This window comes from Taudactylus pleione, unplaced genomic scaffold (assembly GCF_031769625.1).
Source record: "Taudactylus pleione unplaced genomic scaffold, aTauple2 ptg000201l, whole genome shotgun sequence".
Lineage (NCBI taxonomy): Eukaryota > Metazoa > Chordata > Amphibia > Anura > Myobatrachidae > Taudactylus > Taudactylus pleione.
In genome coordinates this window covers 31,208,886-31,230,065 of record NW_028284603.1, presented here as the reverse complement: position 1 = coordinate 31,230,065, position 21,180 = coordinate 31,208,886, and the positions used below count along the sequence as shown (strand labels likewise).

General features: G+C 45.2%; 1 protein-coding gene across 1 annotated transcript in view; it reads left to right on the top strand.

Annotated features, from left to right (window-relative positions):
* Positions 1-19,750, top strand: part of LOC148518286 (protocadherin Fat 4-like) — a 101,824-nt gene extending 82,074 nt beyond the window's left edge. Inside the window, exons 27-33 of the mRNA XM_088477444.1 lie at positions 1,280-1,459; positions 2,014-2,109; positions 4,539-4,619; positions 8,285-8,362; positions 16,276-16,404; positions 19,115-19,251; positions 19,602-19,750. Coding sequence (XP_088333570.1) covers positions 1,280-1,459; positions 2,014-2,109; positions 4,539-4,619; positions 8,285-8,362; positions 16,276-16,404; positions 19,115-19,251; positions 19,602-19,750 — 850 coding nt within the window. The remainder of the gene's footprint in view (positions 1-1,279; positions 1,460-2,013; positions 2,110-4,538; positions 4,620-8,284; positions 8,363-16,275; positions 16,405-19,114; positions 19,252-19,601) is intronic.
* The last annotated feature ends 1,430 nt before the right edge of the window (positions 19,751-21,180 follow it).

The following is a 21,180-nucleotide window of genomic DNA, read 5'->3' as shown; positions in this document are numbered from 1 at the left end:
TGTCCTGAATTTGTGCAGCTTTATTTATTTATTTATTGTGTCGGTGTTGTGCTCGGGGGCACTCGGTGACTTTTGCTGTATGTGCGGCGCTGCGGACTACTTGTGGCGCCCGATAAATAAAATGTAATAATAATATATACATAAAAGGGAGGGTTAGGTTTAGGGAGCGGTAAGGGGGGATTAGGCACCACCGGGTGGGAGGTTAGGGTTAGGCACCACTAAGGGAGGTTTAGAATGGGGGACAGGGGAGGTTAGCATACTTAGGGTTAGGACACTTACCTTCTTGTGTCAGCTGTCGGTATTCTGACTGCTGGCATCCTGACCGCCGGGATCCCGTACCCAACCCAATTATAGTCCCAATTAAAATATCTTCTTTGGCTATAGCAGGTATTAGCCCATAAAAACACTAATGGTTCAGGGCACTGAAATCCACTGATTCAATCAATAAGTCAAGGTGAAAAATTAACTGTCCTGAGTACAAATTGTTATTTTTGGTTCTTTGCTTTGAAATATCTTCAGCAACTGTGACAATTAACTGGCAACAAACTATCACAGCTCATATGTTGCTGTATTATAGAGATATTCAGAATGTATCCACCGGTAGTATATGGATATATTTGTTAAGATACACTAGAGCTCATTCAGAGTCGGTCGTGGTCTAGATGTCGCCCCACAGCGCATGCGCATGACGGAGCTGGCTCCGTGGTGCGCATGCGTGAGACCCGGCTAACGACGGGCGCTCCATCATTAGGGGTCTCGTAGCAGACGGGGCGAGCTGTCGATGTTGAGTGACAACTCGCCCCATTTGTTGGTTCAGTGCACATGGCTAAAGTAGTTTAGTAGCAGGAATGTCAGAACCGCTGATAGTGGAAGCCGAATAGAGCAGGAGGAGCTGTGTAGTGTTGTGTGCCTTTAGTACTGATCTTTCCAAAAAACGAACGCAAGTTTTGTTCGCTCGTTTAGACATAGAGGCGTGAACAGACCGCAAACAGCGAACAGTTCATTTGAATAGCCACCCCTTTTTAATGAACGAGCGAGCGCAAATAGCGTCCGGCTCTGAATCAGGCCCTAAGTCCGTTAATGATAGTAATTAGCCTCTATGATCATCAGAATTACTGGGACTGTGATACAGCCAGCTTCTATTATAAACAGTTTTACACCATGTACTTCGATTTTATAGCGGACTATTCATAACAGTAGTCCAACGAGGACAGCGCAGATAGTACATACTGTGAGTTCTCAACTGTTGTTAAATATTCTCCACTTTCTGCATTTCCAGATCTCTCACAGACAAGATGCTAAGAATACAGAAGAAACTGATTTCAGAATTTGGGAAGCCTGTGGATATTACCATATTACAGCCTCAGAAATTTGTCTTGAGTCAAGAAGAGATAGTGGGCATTGTTATCAGTATCCTGTTCTGCATTGTCCTGGTTTCTGCTGCATTTGTTTTGAAAAGGTAAAATGATTGCCTGACCGCTTGTGAATTATAATCCTTCAGCTCATCAGAATGGTGACAGCAGCAGGGGATGAGTTTGCTGTTCTTGTGGAAGGTAGTGACCGGCGTGATTATGTTAGTAGAGAGGACAGGGCCGCATGTGACATGGGCAGTGTAATGATGTGAGAGTGGTAAAGGAGGCAGCAGGAAGCCACAGACTGAAAGTTAGGGAGGACAGAGCTGCATGTGACATGGGCAGTGTAATGATGTGAGGTGGGTGATGGAGGCAGCAGGAAGCAACAGACTGAACATTAGGGAGGACAGGGCTGCATGTAACATGGGCAGTGTAATGGTGTGAGGTTGGTGATGGAGGCAGCAGGAAGCCACAGACTGAATGTTAGGGAGGACAGGGCTGCATGTGACATGGGCAGTGTAATGATGTGAGGTGGGTGATGGAGGCAGCAGCAGTCACCAATAGTACATAGAAGTAGTGATTGTGGTGCCAAATATACCTCTGTATGAAACAAGGTTCATTCATTCATGTTTATTTCTTTAAAAACTTTGCTCTTTTTTAGTAATATATCTCAGAGCACAAGTGAATCTGCTGAAAAGATTGATGTGGAAAACGGCAATGGAGAGCCTGCATGCGATGCTCCGGCAAAAGACAGCAAGTACGATTTTACTGTTTATCTTCCTCTTATAGGAACTTATGCATGCACAGAACTTAATGCATCTCTGCATCCAGACCACTGTTATCCTAAGGCTTGGAGTCACAGCCATCACCATTATCATGGCACACTTGCTCCATCTCTATGCCTGGTGCAATGATCCATCTGAAAACAGCCATAATAATGTCTGGGCACCATTCTGCATAGCATCCAGGTCCATTGTTGTGCCCTTGCTAAACTTAGCCTACGTGCAAACACCCCATTATACCTAGTTACACCCCTTCAGCCACAAGTAAACATGCATCTGAATTGCATACACTCAACTTCGGAGCATGCACAGTACAAAAACACGCAACATACGTCCGCAAGCCTGACATGCGTTCAATTCTGTATCAGTCTCTTAGAGTAGATAACACCTTCTTGTAAATATGAAAATGGAGTCTCATATTCATAACTGGAAAAAAAAATATTTTTGTCAGCATTCACCCATTAAAAGAAAAGCAACCAACTTTCCCCCACAATTATCTTTCATCATTGACTTCAACACTGGAATCCCTGGTCTAGTATTTCTGATGAATTACAGTAGTTGGATAAGGTATAGTGAATTCACACTGCATAGGTAATAACTGTCTCTTGTTCTAAACAAACTTAAATACACATTAAACAAGTAAGAAGATGCCCTTCTATAAATAAAGGAGACAGTGCTGTAACAAATCAAATTGAGGAACTCAAGGGCATATTTCTTAACTCAAGACACACAACGTACATGGGAAACCAGGATCAGCCTGGTGGAGGACAGAAGGCTCATTTGCTACCAATAAAATTAAGTGCAACATTTTTACTGAACCACATCTAAAAATCAGCAATTCGCTTGTAAACCACCCATAGGTTTTATTATTCCACGAGACTTAACTAAACTAAACTAAATAAATAAAGACTCTGACATGGATGTTTTGGAATACTGAGGTCAAAGCTAAAACCATTGATCAAATTATTATTGACCAATTCATTAAGTATGGTGGCAGGAAAATGCAGTGCTACCTCAGCCACATCCCAGAAATCATATTTAAATAAATGGCATAGAAATCCTCCCTAGCGCAAGCTGGATTGGGTAGTAACATATGCCTCAAACTGGCCTAGCACTGGTCTCTTCCTGAGATGGAGACCAGGTCCTCCTTGAGTTAGTGACCCACTTACAGCTCTAAAATGGGAATTGCCACCCAAGCATTCTTGTGCAAAAATAAGCCGCAGAAGAACACTGCCACCAACTCACCTACCCAAAAGGCGCCACAATAGGCTTGCGATAATTACCTGGATTCGCTTGCTCCAAAGGCCGAACCTTCAATGCTTTCGAAAGCAAGAATGACTTGTTTGGGTCAACCAAAGCCATGTAAACAAGAAAAATAAGATATGCTGGCCAAGGCAGCAGACATTGCTGTCTTTGCACAGTTCAGTTCATGCCAAACCCAAACAAACTTCAACATAAAATCATGAACCATCTTACATCCCTTACTGCTTGACACAAGGAAACCTTGCCAGTCACTCCAGGCTGCGGAATAAGTGTTCAGCATACCTGGAGCCAAAGCCTTCAGGGAAGAAAATTGTTTGAGGGAGACTACACTGTAAAAGAGCATTCAAGAGATTTGCTTCTAGTATGGGTATTAAGACTTTGCTTAGGGAAATACTCCAGTTTCTTCTTGCCTATGTTATGGAGGGCAGGGCTGCATGTGACATGGGCAGTGTAATGATGTGAGGATGGTGATACAGGCAGCAGGAAGCCACAGACTGAATATTAGGGAGGATAGGGCTGCATGTGACATGGGCAGTGTAATGATGTGAGGATGGTAATGGGGGCAGCAGGAAGCCACAGATTGAACATTAGGGAGGATAGGGCTGCATGTGACATGGGCAGTTCAATGATGTGAGGATGTTAATGGGGGCAGCAGGAAGCCACAGACTGAACATTACTGAGGATAGGGCTGCATGTGACATGGGCAGTGTAATGATGTGAGGGTGGTAATGGGGGCAGCAGGAAGCCACAGACTGAACATTAGGGAGGTCAGGGCTGCATGTGACATGGGCAGTGTAATGATGTGCGGGTGGTAATGGGGGTAGCAGGAAACCGCGGACTGAACATTAAGGAGGATAGGGCTGCATGTGACATGGGCAGTTCAATGATGTGAGGATGTTAATGGGGGCAGCAGGAAGCCACAGACTGAACATTACTGAGGATAGGGCTGCATGTGACATGGGCAGTGTAATGATGTGAGGGTGGTAATGGGGGCAGCAGGAAGCCGCTGACTGAACATTAGGTAGAGGAAGGAGCAGAATCCCCAGTAACATGTACTGTAGTAGTGATGTGACTGTTGCAGTATCTATGGTGTAACACATTCATGTTCATTTTTACTTTTTATATGTGTGCTTTATTTTAGAGAGACGGACTTCCCTGAAAACAGAGATTCAAAAGATGGCAATGGAGGGCCTGCAAGTGGTGCTTCAAACAAAGACAATAAGTAAGATATATTACTGATCATAATGTTACTTACGGGTATATTTACTAAAGTGCAAGTTTTTAGAAGTGGAGTTGTTGCTCATAGCAACCAATCAGATTCTACTTATTATTTATCTAGCACCTTCTAGAAGATAATAGCTAGAATCTGTCAATAGTACACACATATTCCCATGACCACAAGTTATGGGTCCATGCACACAAGCACCAATCGCACAGGCCCCAGGTTTTCAGAATTCCCAGCAGGACACAGACACCATTAGATACTTGCAAACACAGAGTGAGGACAGCACAGAGTGTTTCCAGCGCAGTGTGTCAAACAGAGAGGAAATAGAAGCTGCATAATCTTGTCGGTAAGAAGTATGCACAAAGGAGCTACACCCATACTGGGGTTTATCAAACTAAAAGGTGCCAAGAATGACAAAACATGGACAGGGCCAAAACTAGGGTTTTTGTCACCCAGGGCAAGATGGTAATTTGGTGCCCTCCCTGATAATACCTCCATAGTAATGCCCTCTGCAGCAGGCACCTATAGTAATGCCCCTGTAGTAGTACCCATATGGTAATGCCCCTGTAGTAGTGCCCATATGGTAATGCCCACATAGTAATGCCCCTGTAGTAGTGCCCATATGGAAATGCCCCTGTAGTGGTGCTTACACAAAAAAAAAAAAAAAAATACTTACCTTAAACACCGCTCCTATGTCCACCATCATAAGGTCCGGCCGGCTGCTCCTCAGAACTATGGGAGAGATGTTATGACATTTCTACCTTAGTGCCCGTGGGGAGAGCCAGAAGCTGGAGTTCAGGAGAGAATTCCATCCTCCAGTTACCGCGACACTGCAGGGAAGGAGCCGGGCGCCCGCTGGTAATAAAATCTCAGAGGACATCCGGCTTGCAGCCTCCCTGTGGTGCCAGGCTGGAGGACACTGGTGGTGGGTGCAGCGGCACACGTGCACCTCCAGCCCCCCCTAGTTGTGGCCCGGACATGGAAGTTTGCTATGGAAAAATAACTAAAGTGGGAAAGTTTGCGAAAAGTTAAAATTGATCCCAGTGACAGTCCAAACCCAGATGATGTAGAGAGAGCCATGGGTACATTTGTGTTTTGAACAACACGTGTATTCTATCATACATGCGAAAATGTCAGCAAAAGACATGTGGACAGCACTGAGGATGGGGATCTAATGAGAAGAATTGATCTTAGGTGTGTATTGTAATATACCAAGCTATGTGAATGCAGCAGTATAAGTGACTACATTAACAGAATGAAGTTGATGTCTATATCTCAGCAAGTAACTAACATCTGTAGGTGCTCAAGTAGATAACGAAGAGATTGCCACAGTGATGCTGTAAAGCTTAATGTCTAGGTTTGACTTTCTAGTAGTCGTGTTGGAAGCAAACACAGCCACGTTTACTACAGAAACAGAGCTTTTGCTATACAAGCTTCAGATTGTCTATTATTGTGGATATCTCAACAGATACAGTTTTTGCAGGCTAGCGGCTACAATATTACAAGATCAAGCTATTAACTAGCAAAGTGTGTCAAACGCTTTTCATCTGAAGTATCTGGAATCTTTCCATGCAGTAACTGTTATTTTGTGATCCTAACCCAGCACAATTAGTACCATCATTTATACACCAGCTAGTTAATACAATATTCATACGTTTTTTTATTTTTACTGTTGAATATATGTTTTTACTATTGATTATATGTCCTATTGATTTATATATGTATTGTCTTATTTTTTCATTATTTTAATTTTATTATTAAATTCATATTACCGAACTCTAAATTGCTTACCAGCACAGTGTGTGTCTATAACTATTTTTGTGTCAGTGCTTGTGGGGTTGCAATTTGTTCCCCTTGTTTGCTATACCGCTGCAGGTTCATTTTTAGATTGATTAGTGTGGTATCTAAGTGCTAGGATTCATTTCTTGTCTTTCTTCCTCTATGCCCAAATCTGAATCAGGCCCTAAGAGGGAGAAGCTCAGAAACTTAAAGTACAAATGTTACATATGTCACAAAATAGTTGTCACAAGCCACCTCACTGCTAATATTGTGCAAAGCGAATACTGGACCAGTGTTCGTTGATACTCCGCCTACCTCCTGTTCTTCATTCTGGGACTGATCCGGATTGGCTCCTGTGTCCATATCCTGCTGCTGTGAACGCTTCTTTCGATGCCGGTGATAGCGTTTTCACGTGTTTCCGGTTGTAGCCAGCCTCCTGTTTGTTCAGTCGATTTTCCACATTCCAGTATGCCTTATCTGTTCTCTGCCGTTTGTTCCATCTAGGTGGCACGGTCCGCATAATACCTGCTGTTTGCCGCTTGAGCCATTTAGGCGGCACGGTGTGCATCTCTGCCGCTTATGTCATCCCAGCGGCACAGAGTGCACTCACATCCTAAGTGCGCAATCCAGCGTCCAGCGGCTTGTGTCAATCCGGGGACATTGGCTGCACTTCAAAGACCGAAGTGCGCAACCCAGCGTATCAATGCCAGTGTCAACCCGGCAACATTGGTCGCATCTCAGCATCATAAGTGCGCATTCTGGCGCATCATCATCAGAGACTTTACAGCCCAAAGGCTGCATCTTGTCTTCGGCCCACAGGCCGCAACAAGCCAAGACATACCAGCCCTCAAGGCTGCATCTTGTCCTCGGCCCACAGGCCGCAACCAGCTAAGACATACCAGCCCTCAAGGCTGCCACACAGCCCTCAAGGCTGCATCTTGCCCTTGGCCCACAGGCCGCAACAAGCCAAGATATACCAGCCCTCAAGGCTGCCACACAGCCCAAAGGCTGCATCTTGTTACGGCCACAGGCCGCTACTTGCCAAAAGTTCGACTCTCAAGGTTGATACATGGCTCAAAAGCCGCTCCGTGCTTAGACCTTTTAGGCAGTGTCTGCTAAGACCATCACCTCTTAAGATTGTGTTCAGCCTAAATCTGCCTGACTAACCCTCTAATCCTAACAAAAGGTCGCAAAGCATATGAATATAAGCAGATAAAATTTAATTCTATGCAGAAAAAGAAGTGCAGCCACAAAGATAAGTCAACATTGAATGTCACAGACAGCCATAGAAAAGATTGTTGGTATATCACCATAGATGCTACCAGTCATTTCAGCTGCAATGAGGAGTGGTTTACCACCACTAGCCACATGTGATCCTATAACAACCAAAGGAATTGGGAGGACAGGGCTGTATGTGACTTGGGAGGTGTTATGATGTGAGGATGGTAATGGAGGCAGCAGGAAGCCACAGACTGAGCGTTAGAGAGGACAGTGCTGCATGTGACATGGGCAGTGTAATAATGCAAGGGTGGACATGGAGGTAGAAGGAAGCCACAGGTTGAACTTTACGGAGGATAGGGCTGCATGTGACATGGACAGTGTAATGTTGTGAGGATGGTAATGGAGGCAACAGGAAGCCACAGGCTGAATGTTAAGGAGGACAGGGCTGCATGTGACATGGGCAGTGTAATGATGTGAGGATGGTAATGGGGGCAGAAGGAAGCCACACACTAAACATTAGGTAGAGGAAGGATCAGAATCCTCAGTAACATGTAGTAGTGATGCTACTGATGCAGTGATTGTGGTGTCACATACACCTCTGTATGATATAACGTTCATGCATTCATATTTCTTTTTACTTTTTATATGATTGCTCTTATTAGACAGACAGATTTTCCTGAAAAGAGAGATTCAGAAGCTGGCAATGGAGGCCTTGCAAGCGGTGCTCAGGACAAAGACAAGTAAGATATTACTGATCAGCATGATACTTATAGTGCACATACCACCTTAGTGTAAAGATGAAAATGTAACAATAGTTTCATGTTCAGGGTTGATAAAATCTATGTCCCTATTTATTCTCATTGGGTTATTAGAGAAAAGCCAACTCATTTCCCCCACAGTGGCCACTCCTCACCGAGGCTGGGTCTCCAGTTTTAGCAAATGTCCAGAATATACTCATTGCAACAACACATGAGTCCCTGAGGGCATACATGTGACAATCGTCTTGCATCGGTAACTACAGGGGAGATGTCCCCTTCTTGTCCTCTTTAGAGAGCCCTATGCTATGTCCACCACACAAATTTATTACAACGCACTAGCATTATAGGGACAAAAAGCGGCTGCACTGGGGTGTTCAGCGCCCCCCTGTAAACTATATATTTGCACCCTCCTTTCCATATTCTATAAAGGGACAGCATACGCCACAATAAAAGGAGTGTGGTCTCACAAGGAAGAGGCATAACAACACATTAGTACCCCCAATTCAAATTACGCCACACAGTAGCACAATCTTATTCATATGACACCGCACGTAGTGGCCCTGATTCACATTACACCACATGTTAGTATCACTCATTCACATTAGGACACACAGTAGTGCCCCTTATAGACATAATGCCCACAGAAGTACTGCCCCTTATAAACACAATGTCCACAGTATTAGTGCCCCCGTATTATGCCAGTGTGTACTCACAGGAAGCAGCATCAAACAGCTGGCAGAGCAGAAGCACAGCCTCAGAATGAATCTCTCTTATGAGGCTGCTGCTGATCTCTAAGCATTAGAGGAGCATGTGATGGGCTCCTCCAATCAGAGCTCAGCGCATGCTCCTCTCAGCCCTCAGCACATTCTCATGGGAATGATTTCCTAGTAGTGCATTGGTAGTATCTAGATGCCCTTCGCGGAGAGGACCCTGACATGATCAGCTACTATCCAACGTCATTCCCTACCATCCACGTGGACATATAGGTGGAATATAATTTTGTGGCGAGCGTAGCGAGTGAACAAGTTTTTTCTCCAGGTAGACTTTATGGCCATAGAATCGCACTTACGCACTTACTGCATGTCACTTCCAGGTCCTTTGCATGAAGGGGAAATAAGCGAAACCGTAGTGCATTGCCCCAGTCCGGCCTAGGGAGAATTAGTTGTGTATAGATCCCCTTCAGCTAATAGACCCAGACGTGACCGAGTGAGAGCAGAGGTGCGGTACCATGCCTTGACAGTGTTGCTATTTTGTCCTAAATGTAATACCCGGCCACCAACAGTATAAACGTATACCATACTTGCCGACATTCAGCTCCGTCCTTCGGGAGGATGTCTGCATACAGCGGGGGGCTTGGCCGGTGATGATAAAGTATTGGGGGTGGGAGCGGGGCATGGTGATGATGATGTGATTCAGCGCGAATCGCATCACCGCCCCCCCCCCCCCCACGCTGCAAGGGTTTCTATCAATACTGTCGGGGGCCAGGATGGGTCGGCGGCTGCCGGGAGGCCTGTCTGCCTTTCCGGGGGGGCGGGGGCGGCACCCGATATTGGGGACTTTGTGGGCTCGTTCTGCTCGCCATGCTTCAGGCAGGTTGCTATTCCCAATAGATGTCCACATCCACATGGAAAGTAAATGATGACGTCAGGGTCCATTAACTGAAGGGGGTCTAACCGCAACCCCGTGGACTCAGCAACAGCGGTGACTGAGACTGAAGAGCTGCACTTCAGGGGACTAGCTGCCGGTGCCGTTGCCCAGGGAGAGCACCTCTCCTGCCTGGCGCCTCCCTGCTTTGCATGCTTTGCTAAATGGGTTGCGCCGGCCCTTGGGAAAAAGGCCTGATCCCGAGTTGCTCGCAATCCGCATGCAGTGCCGATGTTCATGCAGTTGAGCGATTATTAACAAATGCACATGCGCAAAAAGTTCTGACAATCCCTACGGCATGTGCCTGACACATCTTGTACGCACAGAGGGGCTGTTGCAATAGATTCAGATGGTATCATAAAAATGGTGGAAAAATGCTGGGCGTTCCTTGACGGTGACTGAGAGGTGGCTACTAGTGCACACAAAAATGGGACATTCAGTGGGCGTATTATGGGAGTGTCATGGACGTGTCAATGCAAGTGGCTGTATTCACAGACACATGAACAGGAGGACATGGTCAGATAGAGACACTGCACCTGCCGTAGGGCCAGTGCAATTATCGATTATGTGACCGATGGTGGTGTATGAGGATGCATCAATCAGTATTACAGCGTGCATGGGTGCTAAAAGTGGGAATCTCAGTCCTTGCACATTCAGCCGCATGGATGTACACAAGGGAAGGAGTTTGTAGACCATATACATAACCTCACAGACAGCCGACTGCCAATACAGGTGGCTGCGAGCGACAGAATCAGGCCCAATGACACAATCAGACGGCTGATGTCCACTATGGGTAACAGGGAGGTGTATAACTTTGCAGGCCCCATAGCAAGATCATGAAAAGGTCCCCCCCCCTTCCATTGGCCTCAATAGGAAATCAAACAAACACACTGCTCCTCACCACCATCCTCAGCCCCTCACCACCATCCTCAGCCCCTGCCCCTCACCACCATCCTCCACCGTCATCACCATCCTCAGCCCGCAACCCCTCATCACCTTCCCCAGTGCCTTATCACCATCCTCAGCCCGCAACCCCTCATCACCTTCCCCAGTGCCTTATCACCATCCTCAGCCCGCAGCCCCTCATCCTTGTCCTCAGCCCCTTACCTCATCACCGCAGCCTGCCTCTATCAGGGAATGTGCACACATGGAGAACTTCCTGGTTCAGGCTACAGGGACGATCAGCGTATAAGGCCAGCCCTGCACGCTATGGCGCTGCTCCCGGCTAACGGCATCCGGAAGTGCCCGTTAGCTGGAGCAGATGTCTGCTACCGGTTTGCATTCTGTGGCAGCCGGCTGATGTGAGCCGGCCCGGCCAGCAGTGGGGAATATGGGACCGGACCAGTAGGAACATTCCCGCTGTCCTGGTGGTCCAATCCACCCCTGGACAGGTGACTCTGGCTGAATCCATGCATGACTGGGTTCAGGGGTAGCAGTGGGCTCTGGAAGCAGCCCAGGCCCTAAGGCAGCCGCACCCCTTGCACTCACGGTAGTTACGCCACTGGTGTTTCTTGATTTAGGGAAAGCTAAATAATGTTTGACCAGTGCTAAAAATCAACTAAAAAAGTTGAGCAGATCACATTTCCCATTACTCATATGGGAAATGTGTGCTGCTACTAAAAGAATGTGATGTTGAGGGCTTAGAGGATTTTTTCATGAACTTCATTTACAATTCATTCTATTTTCGCATCTTTCATAAATCATGTTTATAGCCTTTATATATAACAGCAGCTAAACATTTTATCAAATAGCAATTATATACATTAGTGTTGTTTTACTTTGCAAATGTTGAGGGTACAAATAATGAAAATGGTCTGCCAGGGGTACCTAGGTGAGAAACAAATGAGAACCATTGTCATGAACAATTTAGCCATTTATTTTTTAGCAACCTGTCACAATTCTTACTTAGGGGCCTATTTTCCACAATCCACATTTATAATATGGTTGTGGTGTGATATTTTTGGCTAAATTCCCATTGCAAATTTAGTAAATATCACATAAATGTATTTAAACTCTGTCCCTATGAATTCCCTCCCCTCACTTCTCAGGGTATTTTTCACAAAAAATACGATTGAGACTGTGTCTGCGCCTGTGCCACCAGCTCCACCCCGGTCAGCTTACACTAACCTCCGTTCAGGTGATCGGTGATCCGGTAAGCTCCTCTGTGAATCCGACTATCTGATCTACCACCATAGGTGGTTGACATCGATAGTATGAAACCATGGGCTGTGAACCACTGATAGTTTCATCCACCAATGGTCATCCCTGTTTTAATACCGACTGGGCAGCAGGCCAACAAGGGAGTGGGGGTGGGACATCGTGGGCGTGTCCGAGGTGAAATGGATCTCTGCCATCGATGGCAAAACAATCGTCAACCAGTGGTTAACCCTCGATGTTTGCTCTGTCAGACACACATGGCTGATCAAAAAAGGCTATTCCGGGCTCTGCCCTCCCTGTCAGCACCCAGGGAGGGCTGAACTAGAGTAGGTGAAACCAGCATACCTCCATCTCCAGATAGTATTATTATCGCGGGGCTCCCTCACGGTATGTTTTAAAAATTATTATAGTAAATCTGAAACAGATCGCATTGCCCCTTACAAGTATGGGAAATGCGATCTGCTTACTAACAGAATGCAAATGTAAGGTCTTGGAGGAGTTTGGATACATTGGATCTCTGCCATCGATTACAAAAACAATCGGTAGGTAAAACCATCAATGTTTGTTAAATATCGATGGTCAATGGCCATCCCTAATCTGATCTGTGCGGTGAAATGAGATGCTGGCCGAGACTTCACAGCATCTCAGTTCACAGGACAGATCAGATGAAGGAGCACAGCAATCAGCTGACCAGGTCACAGAGGAGCTCACCAATCACAGATCCAACTTTGTTTGTGTGATCAGCCTGTGTTCTGTCAGACACACATGGCTGATCAAAGAAGGCTATTCCAGGCTCTGCCCTCCCTGTCAGCAGGCGGGGAAGGCTGAACTAGAGTAGGTGAAACCAGCATACCTCCATCTCCTAAAGTGTTATTTTTGTGGGGCCCCCTCCCGATATTTAAAAAAAAATATTTTAGTAAGTCTGAAACAGATCGCATTGCCCATTACAAGTATGGGAAATGCGATCTGCTTACTGACCGAATGCAAATTTAAGGTCTTGGAGGAGGTTTTTTTTTTTTCTTTCAAAAACTGCTCCAAAAGCCCTTTGATACATTTAAGTAATACTAAAATAATGTGAAAAGTGTGTGAAAACACCCATTATCTCATTATTTTCATAAACAATCTATTGATAAATAGCCCCTTATTCTGTCTTTTGTATATCTGACAATAGCTAGGGAGGGCAGGGCTGCATGTGACATGGGCAGTGTAATGATGTGAGGATGGTAATGGAGGCAGCATGGACTGCAAATTAGGTATAGGAAGGACCAGATTCCTCCAATAGAACATAGTAGTGATGTAAGTTTGTTCTCTTTAGAGAGATTTCGCAGAAAACAAGCAGCGAATCCACTGAAAAGTTACAATCAGAAGACTCTAGCGAATTACCTGCACACAGCGCTCCGGAACAGGACAGCAAGAAGTAATATTTTACTATTTATCTTGATATTAGTAGTGTTCATATCACATTAGCCTGAGTCAGGGCGTAACTAGGGTAGTGTGACCAGTGCAATGGCACAGGGCAGGGGGCGCTGTTTGGGCCTGTCACTTTTCCTGTTATCATTCTCACTTGTAGCTTCCTCTTCTTTTATCCCCAGCATCTCCAGGCTTCCCCTATCTCTTCCCTGGCCCTTCCCCTTGAGACCATGGCCCTTTTTCAGATACACTATCTTATGTCCCAATTTAAAAAATGGGGGGGGAGGGGGGGCGCCAGCACCAAAAAACTCTATTTACAGCTCTGGACTGAGTCACAGATTCTCAGCTGCTAAAATGTCCATTATATGTGTATTTGGCCATTAGAGGAAAGCTAACTCATTTCCCTCACAGTGACCCCTCCTCCGCTTCAGCAATGCACTGAGGCAGCTTCATAGAGTGCAAGGCCCTGTTGGCAGCACCGGTGCCACCCCACGGTCCCTTTATCTGGCTAGCAGGGTGTCTGGAACAGCACTCTGCAGCCAGAATCGCAGACACAGGGGTGTATCTACGGGTCTGAGTGCCCCTGGCAAAGTAATGGACTGGCGCCCCCCTCCCCCCATATTTTCTGAAATTATTACACTCTCTGAACAATTACAATTCTCCCCAGCCAGTCCCCATGTTTCTTCACCCAGCACCTCCTTCTGTTTCATCAGACAGCATCCCTTCCGTCTCCCCAGCAATCCCCCTTCCGTCTCCCCAGACACCACCCTTCTGTCGTCGTCCCCTCCCCCCCAAGCATCCCACAGATACTTACCAGCTTCGGTATCTTCTGGCTCCTCAGTGCAGCGCGTGTCGTCATGAAGTCATGTGCATCTTGGCTCAAAAAAAAATTATTCTTTAGATGTACCAGCCAGCCGCCAACAACCACCAGTGGATGCCCGGCCGTAGACATCTAGGAACCAAGGTCGTAAACGGGACTCCAGCCCTGGCAGTCCCGTCTTGATTCCACCCCCTGGTCGCGTGATGAGTGCCATCCTGGCCAAGGGGTCGTTACGCCCCTTCATGGACACCACAGCAGCCCCATGGAGGATCCTGAGGATGCTCCGGTCACTGTTGTTCTTTCAGGCACTTGGGAGGCATGGCCGGCATAGGGCACCAGAACTCCCAGTTTTGGAGCCGACTAGATGGTTTAGAGCAGTGCTGCCGCCCAGAGCGCAGTTCCATCAGAGTCCAAAGGATGCTCCTGGCACATACCCGGTAGCGATGACGAGAGTGTCAAAAGGATTTTTTTTTTTTTTATAAACTCTTTTTATTGAGCAAATCACAAAGAAAACAGTACAATCCAATATTCAAGAAACAAGGTACAGCACATAACAATTTTATAATGGAAACTGTACTATTTCAGAACAATAATATAATATAATATAATAGAAGATTTTCTCGTTATAAGAAAATAAGGAATATAGAAGCAAGACAAATATCTTGCAGCAACGGTGTGGCAGACCGTTCAAAAATAAAAAAAAAAAGGAGAAAAAAAGGAAAAGACTTTAGGAAAGACAAAGAAGAATAAGAGGAGAAGAGGATGGGTGGACTCCATATAGAATCACTCTTTTTCAATCTAAACATAATAGAGAAAAAATATAAAAGGAAAATTTAAAAGGAAAATTTAGTTGTTAAATGGAGAGGTAACATTTTGGTATGTCAGCCAAGGGGACCAAATTTTATCAAAGGTTTTGGATGTATTACGTAATAAAGCTGTCATGTATTCCATCTTGTATATATACCAGATACGTGATAATATTGCCTGCATTGGAGAGGGATAGGGGTTTTTCCAATCCGCTGCAATTTGGCAGGTCATAGCAGATACCATGTGTCGGAATAACCTATTCTGAAACCGGGACAGAGAAGGCAGATCCAAGGGAAGTAGAAAATGCCGAGGATCATAGGGAATCGTAATCTCGAAAAGGTGCGAGAGGAGATCGATAACCTCCTGCCAAATACTAACTAATTTGTAACAAGACCACCAGATGTGCAAAAAGCTGCCCTCTCCACCGCAACCCCTCCAGCATCTATCTGAAGCATCGGGAAACATTACTTGTAGCTGCGACGGAACATAATACCATCGGTAGAGCAATTTATAAATATTTTCCTTAATTTTGGCGCAAATAGAACTGGTGGCGTCAAAAGGATTTTAATGGCAGTGCTTCTACTTCCTGCTGCCAGCGGACCCCACCCCCTTGGTGTGACATCATGACATCAGTGTTTGGGGACGGGGCCTGCACAGGATGGCACAAAGTCCTGCTCCAACACTGAAGTTGAGGATATAAAGCAAGATTCTTAACACACATGGGAGACCTAGATATAAGGGCAAATTGTTTACTGAACCACAGAAAAAAACAGCAATTAGCCATTATCAGCTTACAGAAAGTGAAACAAGGAAATCTAGTAATCCTAATTGCCAAACTGCACAATATTTGTATATTCTCCTAAATGTAATTCATTGCAGCAGCCTGATGTTTTGGGGATCCATGAGAGCAGAGGACAGGAAGGTGACAATCTACCTAGATTGTTAGCTGGAAGGAAAAAGCTACCATATCCTCCATATTCTTTTCAGAAGCTACATCTAGTAGAGTGCACAAGTAAATCCAGCACCGAGTCATTACTTTGTTGAATTTATTTTACAGCAAGAGTGCTGAAGAGATGACTCCAGGTCAGCAAACAGAGAACGATGTTACACAGAACGATGTTACACAGGACGATGTTACACAGGACGATGTTACAAAGCCTGAAGAACTCACTGACGAAAAGAGCAGGTAATAGGACTGTAGATACAAGCAGGGCTTGGTTTATCATTAGGCACAGTAGGCTGTTCCTAGGGATATTTAGGCTGAAATGTTTTTTATTTTCTCCACCAGATGTACAGTATGTCAGGTTCTTAAAAACATAAGCTGCAACATGAATAAAACTCAGTATATGTGGGTGAAATTCAAGTTTCAAAATGTTATTGTTACCTGCTGGTTGTATGATGCATGATGTAAATGAAGTCAGGGTGAATTGTGTAGAATAGTGATGATATGATCAGCCCAACAAAACTACAGAGTGTGACAAGAGAATAGGCCTAGGAGTGTACTGGCAGCATACTTGCCTACTTTTGAAAAAGCACCTCAGGGAGATTGTGAAAGCAGCACCTATGAGTGCAGCAGTAAAGTACTGCTACATCTGAGAGGCGTGTCATCATAACACAGACTTATATCCAAATGTAAAGCAGTTAGTAAGATCTATTTGTTGCTGAAAACACATACTTTCAGAGCTTTGTCATGTATCGTGTTTTACATCTGGTTCCATATATGTGACCAAGAGAAACCTTATCTGAAAATTCATGTAGCCATAGGGATAATTGTACCTAATTGTACCTTATAACCAATGCAGGGAAATGGCACTGACCAGGGGCGTATCTACCCATTGGCCAGGATGGCACTCGCCAGGGGCGCTGACCAAAGGGGGGGCGCCGTCCGGCAGTGCCACCAGCAGCCAAGGGGTGGACTACCCCCGCTAGTCCCCCGGCCCCACAAGTGTAGGGCAGACCACAGTGAGAGTGGTCTGCCCTACACAGTTTACAAGCACACAGCCGCCAGCGGCGGCTGTTTGTTTGTTATAGCAGCCAGCCAATGAGAATCAGACAGACTCTCATTGGCTGCTGCGTCATCCACGGAGGGAGCCGGCTGGAGCTCATGAGTGATCTCAGTCTTCCGTCTCCCCCCGCAGCGGGTGATGGGAGAGACGTCATGACATCTCTCCCATAGTGCAAGAACAGCCGTGACTCGGAGCGGATAGCGGCGGTCGCGTCAGGAGCCGGTATCAGGTAAGTTGTATTTTTTTTCCGTGTGTGTGTGTGTGTGTGTGTGTGTGTGTAAGCCTGGCACAGCAGGGGGGGCACTGTATAGGGGATGGCCACTACTGGGGGCACTTTATGGGGGGGTGCCCGCTACAGGGGCACTGTATAGGGGGGCGGACACTACTGGGGGCACTGTATAGGGGGGACTACTACTGGGAGCACTGTATAGGGGGGACTACTATTTGGGGCAATGCAGCATATGGGGGACTGGGGGCACTGTATAGGGAGGACTACTACTGGGGGCAATGCAGCATAAGAAGGACTACTGCTGGGGGCACTGTATAGGGGACTACTACTGGGTGCACTGTATAGGACGACTACTACTGGGTGTAATGCAGCATTGGGGGACTACTACTGGGGGCACTGTATAGGGGGGACTACTACTGGGGGCAATGCAGCATAGGGGGGACTACTACTGGGGGCAATGCAGTTTAGGGGGATTACTACTGGGGGCACTGTATAGGGGGGACTACTACTGGGGGCAATGCAGCATAGGGGAGGGTACTGCATAGTGGGGAGGGGCGCCCATCCATTACATTGCCAGGGGCGCTTGGATCCCTATATACACCCCTGGCACTGATTATACTATCTGAATGTATATATCTCTGATTCCTTTTTTTATCCACCTCAAGTATATAACAGTTACACAATGGGGTAAGGTACAATCAGGGAGATTTGATTACTAGACTTTTTAGGGAGTCAGGGAGATTGCTGCTATTTCAGGGAGTCCCCTATACAAACAGGGAGAGTTGGCAAGTATGACTTGCAGGCTCAAATGAGGTTAATCCATGTCAAAATAATAGATTTGGAAGATTAGGACACAAACAAATGGGATGTAGTCAGCATTGCGGCTGACGGAATGGCGACGGTCTAACTACCAGAGCTGGAATTCCGACAGCAGTCAGGATACCGGCTCCAGAATACCGACCGTCGGCATCCCAAAGGTATCGGGGTTTAGGGGGAGGGTTAGGGTGTGGAGATAGGGTTAGACACTAAGGGGGAGGGTTAGGGTTAGACACTAAGGGGGGAAGGCTAGGTTTAGGGTGTGGAGATAGGGAGGTTATATTCAGGCACTAGGGGAGAGGTTAGGGTTAGGCACCAAGAAGGGATGGTTAGGGTAGGGAGGGTTATCATATTGACCAACAAGTGTCAGTATGTTAACCCCATTGGGATCCTGACCGCTGGGATCCCGACTGCTGGCAACCCATACCCAATCCAAACAAATGGTTCTCATGACTAGGCTGGACAAAATCTTACAGGGTAGTTAGAAGTTACGACAGGCTCTGAATTTTTAACAAATACTAATGCAACGTACCAAACATTATATTATAGATTTTCACTTCAGTCCTCTTTAAAAGCTCATTCTTGCATTTGAATGACATGAATACTGAAGAAAAAAAAAAATTCAGCTAAGAATAAAAATAAATAAATAAATAAATAGCAAGAGTATATGAATGATTGTGCAAACTGCTCCTCCTAGCCTGCCCAAGCCAAGCACAGGACCGGCATGCTAATAGTGAAAGTATTACTATGTTATACAGAATGTTTGACCACAAGTACTGTACCATATCACAACACTGAACGCTGCTACAGACTATCCGAGGTGACATGTTCTGCTCTTTCCACAGTGAAGCTGAGCCAAATGGACTCCAAATGGACAAAACCGCTCCTGATAAGGAATCAGTGAACGGACAACAGCCAAGGGTTATCGAAGAAAAACAAGTAGAGTTTGTGGAAACATGGGAGTCCTATGAGAGCGAAGATGGTGCTGGAATGGTAAAAGCTCCTTTGTATCGTCTTAGCTTTTTAATACATTTACATCTTCTTAGCATTTTAATACATTTACATGTTAGTAGCAGAATCTGTTTTCTTTTTTTAACCCACCCAACTCACAAATGAAAGGACGATATAAACTGCTCATAACAGGAGTTTGTGCTCTGTAATGTCCAGTACAGCATTTGGGCATAGTGATTAGTGAGCCATAAACAAAGTACAGAAGGATGCTGTAGAATTAGTTATGAGCGTGCATATGTACAGTATGTATTTGCTTGGTCTGTAATCTAAACTTAAAACTATTCCCTCCTCCCACCTTCCCTAAGGATTCCACTAAAAAAGATGAAATCCCTGAGACTACGGCCAATGACACCATCCCGGAAGATCTTAACCAACCGCAAGAAGTTGAGCAGCCGCAAGATATTGAGCAACCACAAAGTAAAGATGATGAAAAAGTTACATTGTCTGTGACGTTTTTGGAGGACGAATAAACAATACAAAACAAAACCTCACACATGCCTGTACCACAAATTAAATGCACACTTAATAATCTTTTTTTTTTTTTTTATTTATGCTTTTAACTATATGTTTTTGGTGCTACAAAAATACATTATGTTGTAAATTAGAATCACTACTGTATGTTTACTATGTCACTGTGTTTCTACTTAAAATCTTACACAACAGTCAGTCTCACCTTATGATATTGCTTATTCCATTCACTGAAAGGGTCTGTTGCAGTCTGTTTGGGTTATAGCTAACTGAGGATAACGCAGCTGTCACTGTTTTACAGTACACTGATAAGAGTGAAAAGGACTATTGCCGGGTACACACTGTGCAATTCAGGCAATTATTTGCTGGTTGGTTAGATAATTGCACATTCAGCGGTCAGGAAAATAAACTGGATCATACCTCTTATCTTTCAGGTGTGTAACTAGCGTTGGCAAAGCTATCTAACACCATGTTAATTGATAGTTTATTATATATTTTTTATATTTATTATTCTTAGTACTCAGAGTGTGCATCAGCTTCCCCCCTTTTTCTGCAATAGAACTACAGGTCTCAGCATGGTAGCACCTCTGATAATGTTGTGATTGGGTTGTGCAGCCCATCCCCCCCCCCTTTTTTTTAAAGCTATCTAGAGGTCTATTTATAACAATTGGCATTTTAAAATGTGATTGTGAAGAGTTAATATTGATTAATATCGCATTGCAATATTAGATATTATCAAGGGTATTTATCATAATAAAGGTGGTGGGACAGAGCTTGCGAGAACTTTCTGTCCCGATGATGTGTCCCCACTTGCCAGGACACATTCTACACAGGCCCAGTAAGGCAGTACAGAGTGTGCAGATACAGGCTGATTACAGACACTGGCTCCAGGCTCTGCTCTGCCTATCAGATGTCAGGAAGGCCAGAGCAGAACTACAGGAGACGGACCAAAGCATCTCCTAAACTCCTTCTAAAGATGGCGTTAGTTTGCTCCAAAAAGATATAACAATTGCGGTTTGTTATATCTGGGCTGTAGACTTTCCCTTCAACAGTATGGGAAATGCGGCCAGCATGCAGAACTGATGCAAGTGTAACCACATTTTTGTCTCTGAAGGGACACCAGGTTACTAACGTCCTTGTGGTTTAGTGTACCCACTTATAGTCTCCCACTAAATACTGAAAATCCTTTAGTTATATTAGTGCCTCCACCCGTGTATTGGTTGTATGGATGAGCCTACTTGGGAAAACCCATAGTTATGTTATTTAGGCTTGCTTGGGTAAGCCAATCAAAGTAATTATGTAACCAGGTGGTATTATATATGCAGTATAATTATTACTTTTTTTTTTAATGAAATACCTTTCTTCTTTCCTCGTTAACGTCCAGGTCCTTTCAATAATGGTGAACCAGTGGAACATGCACAAGTTATTGTTA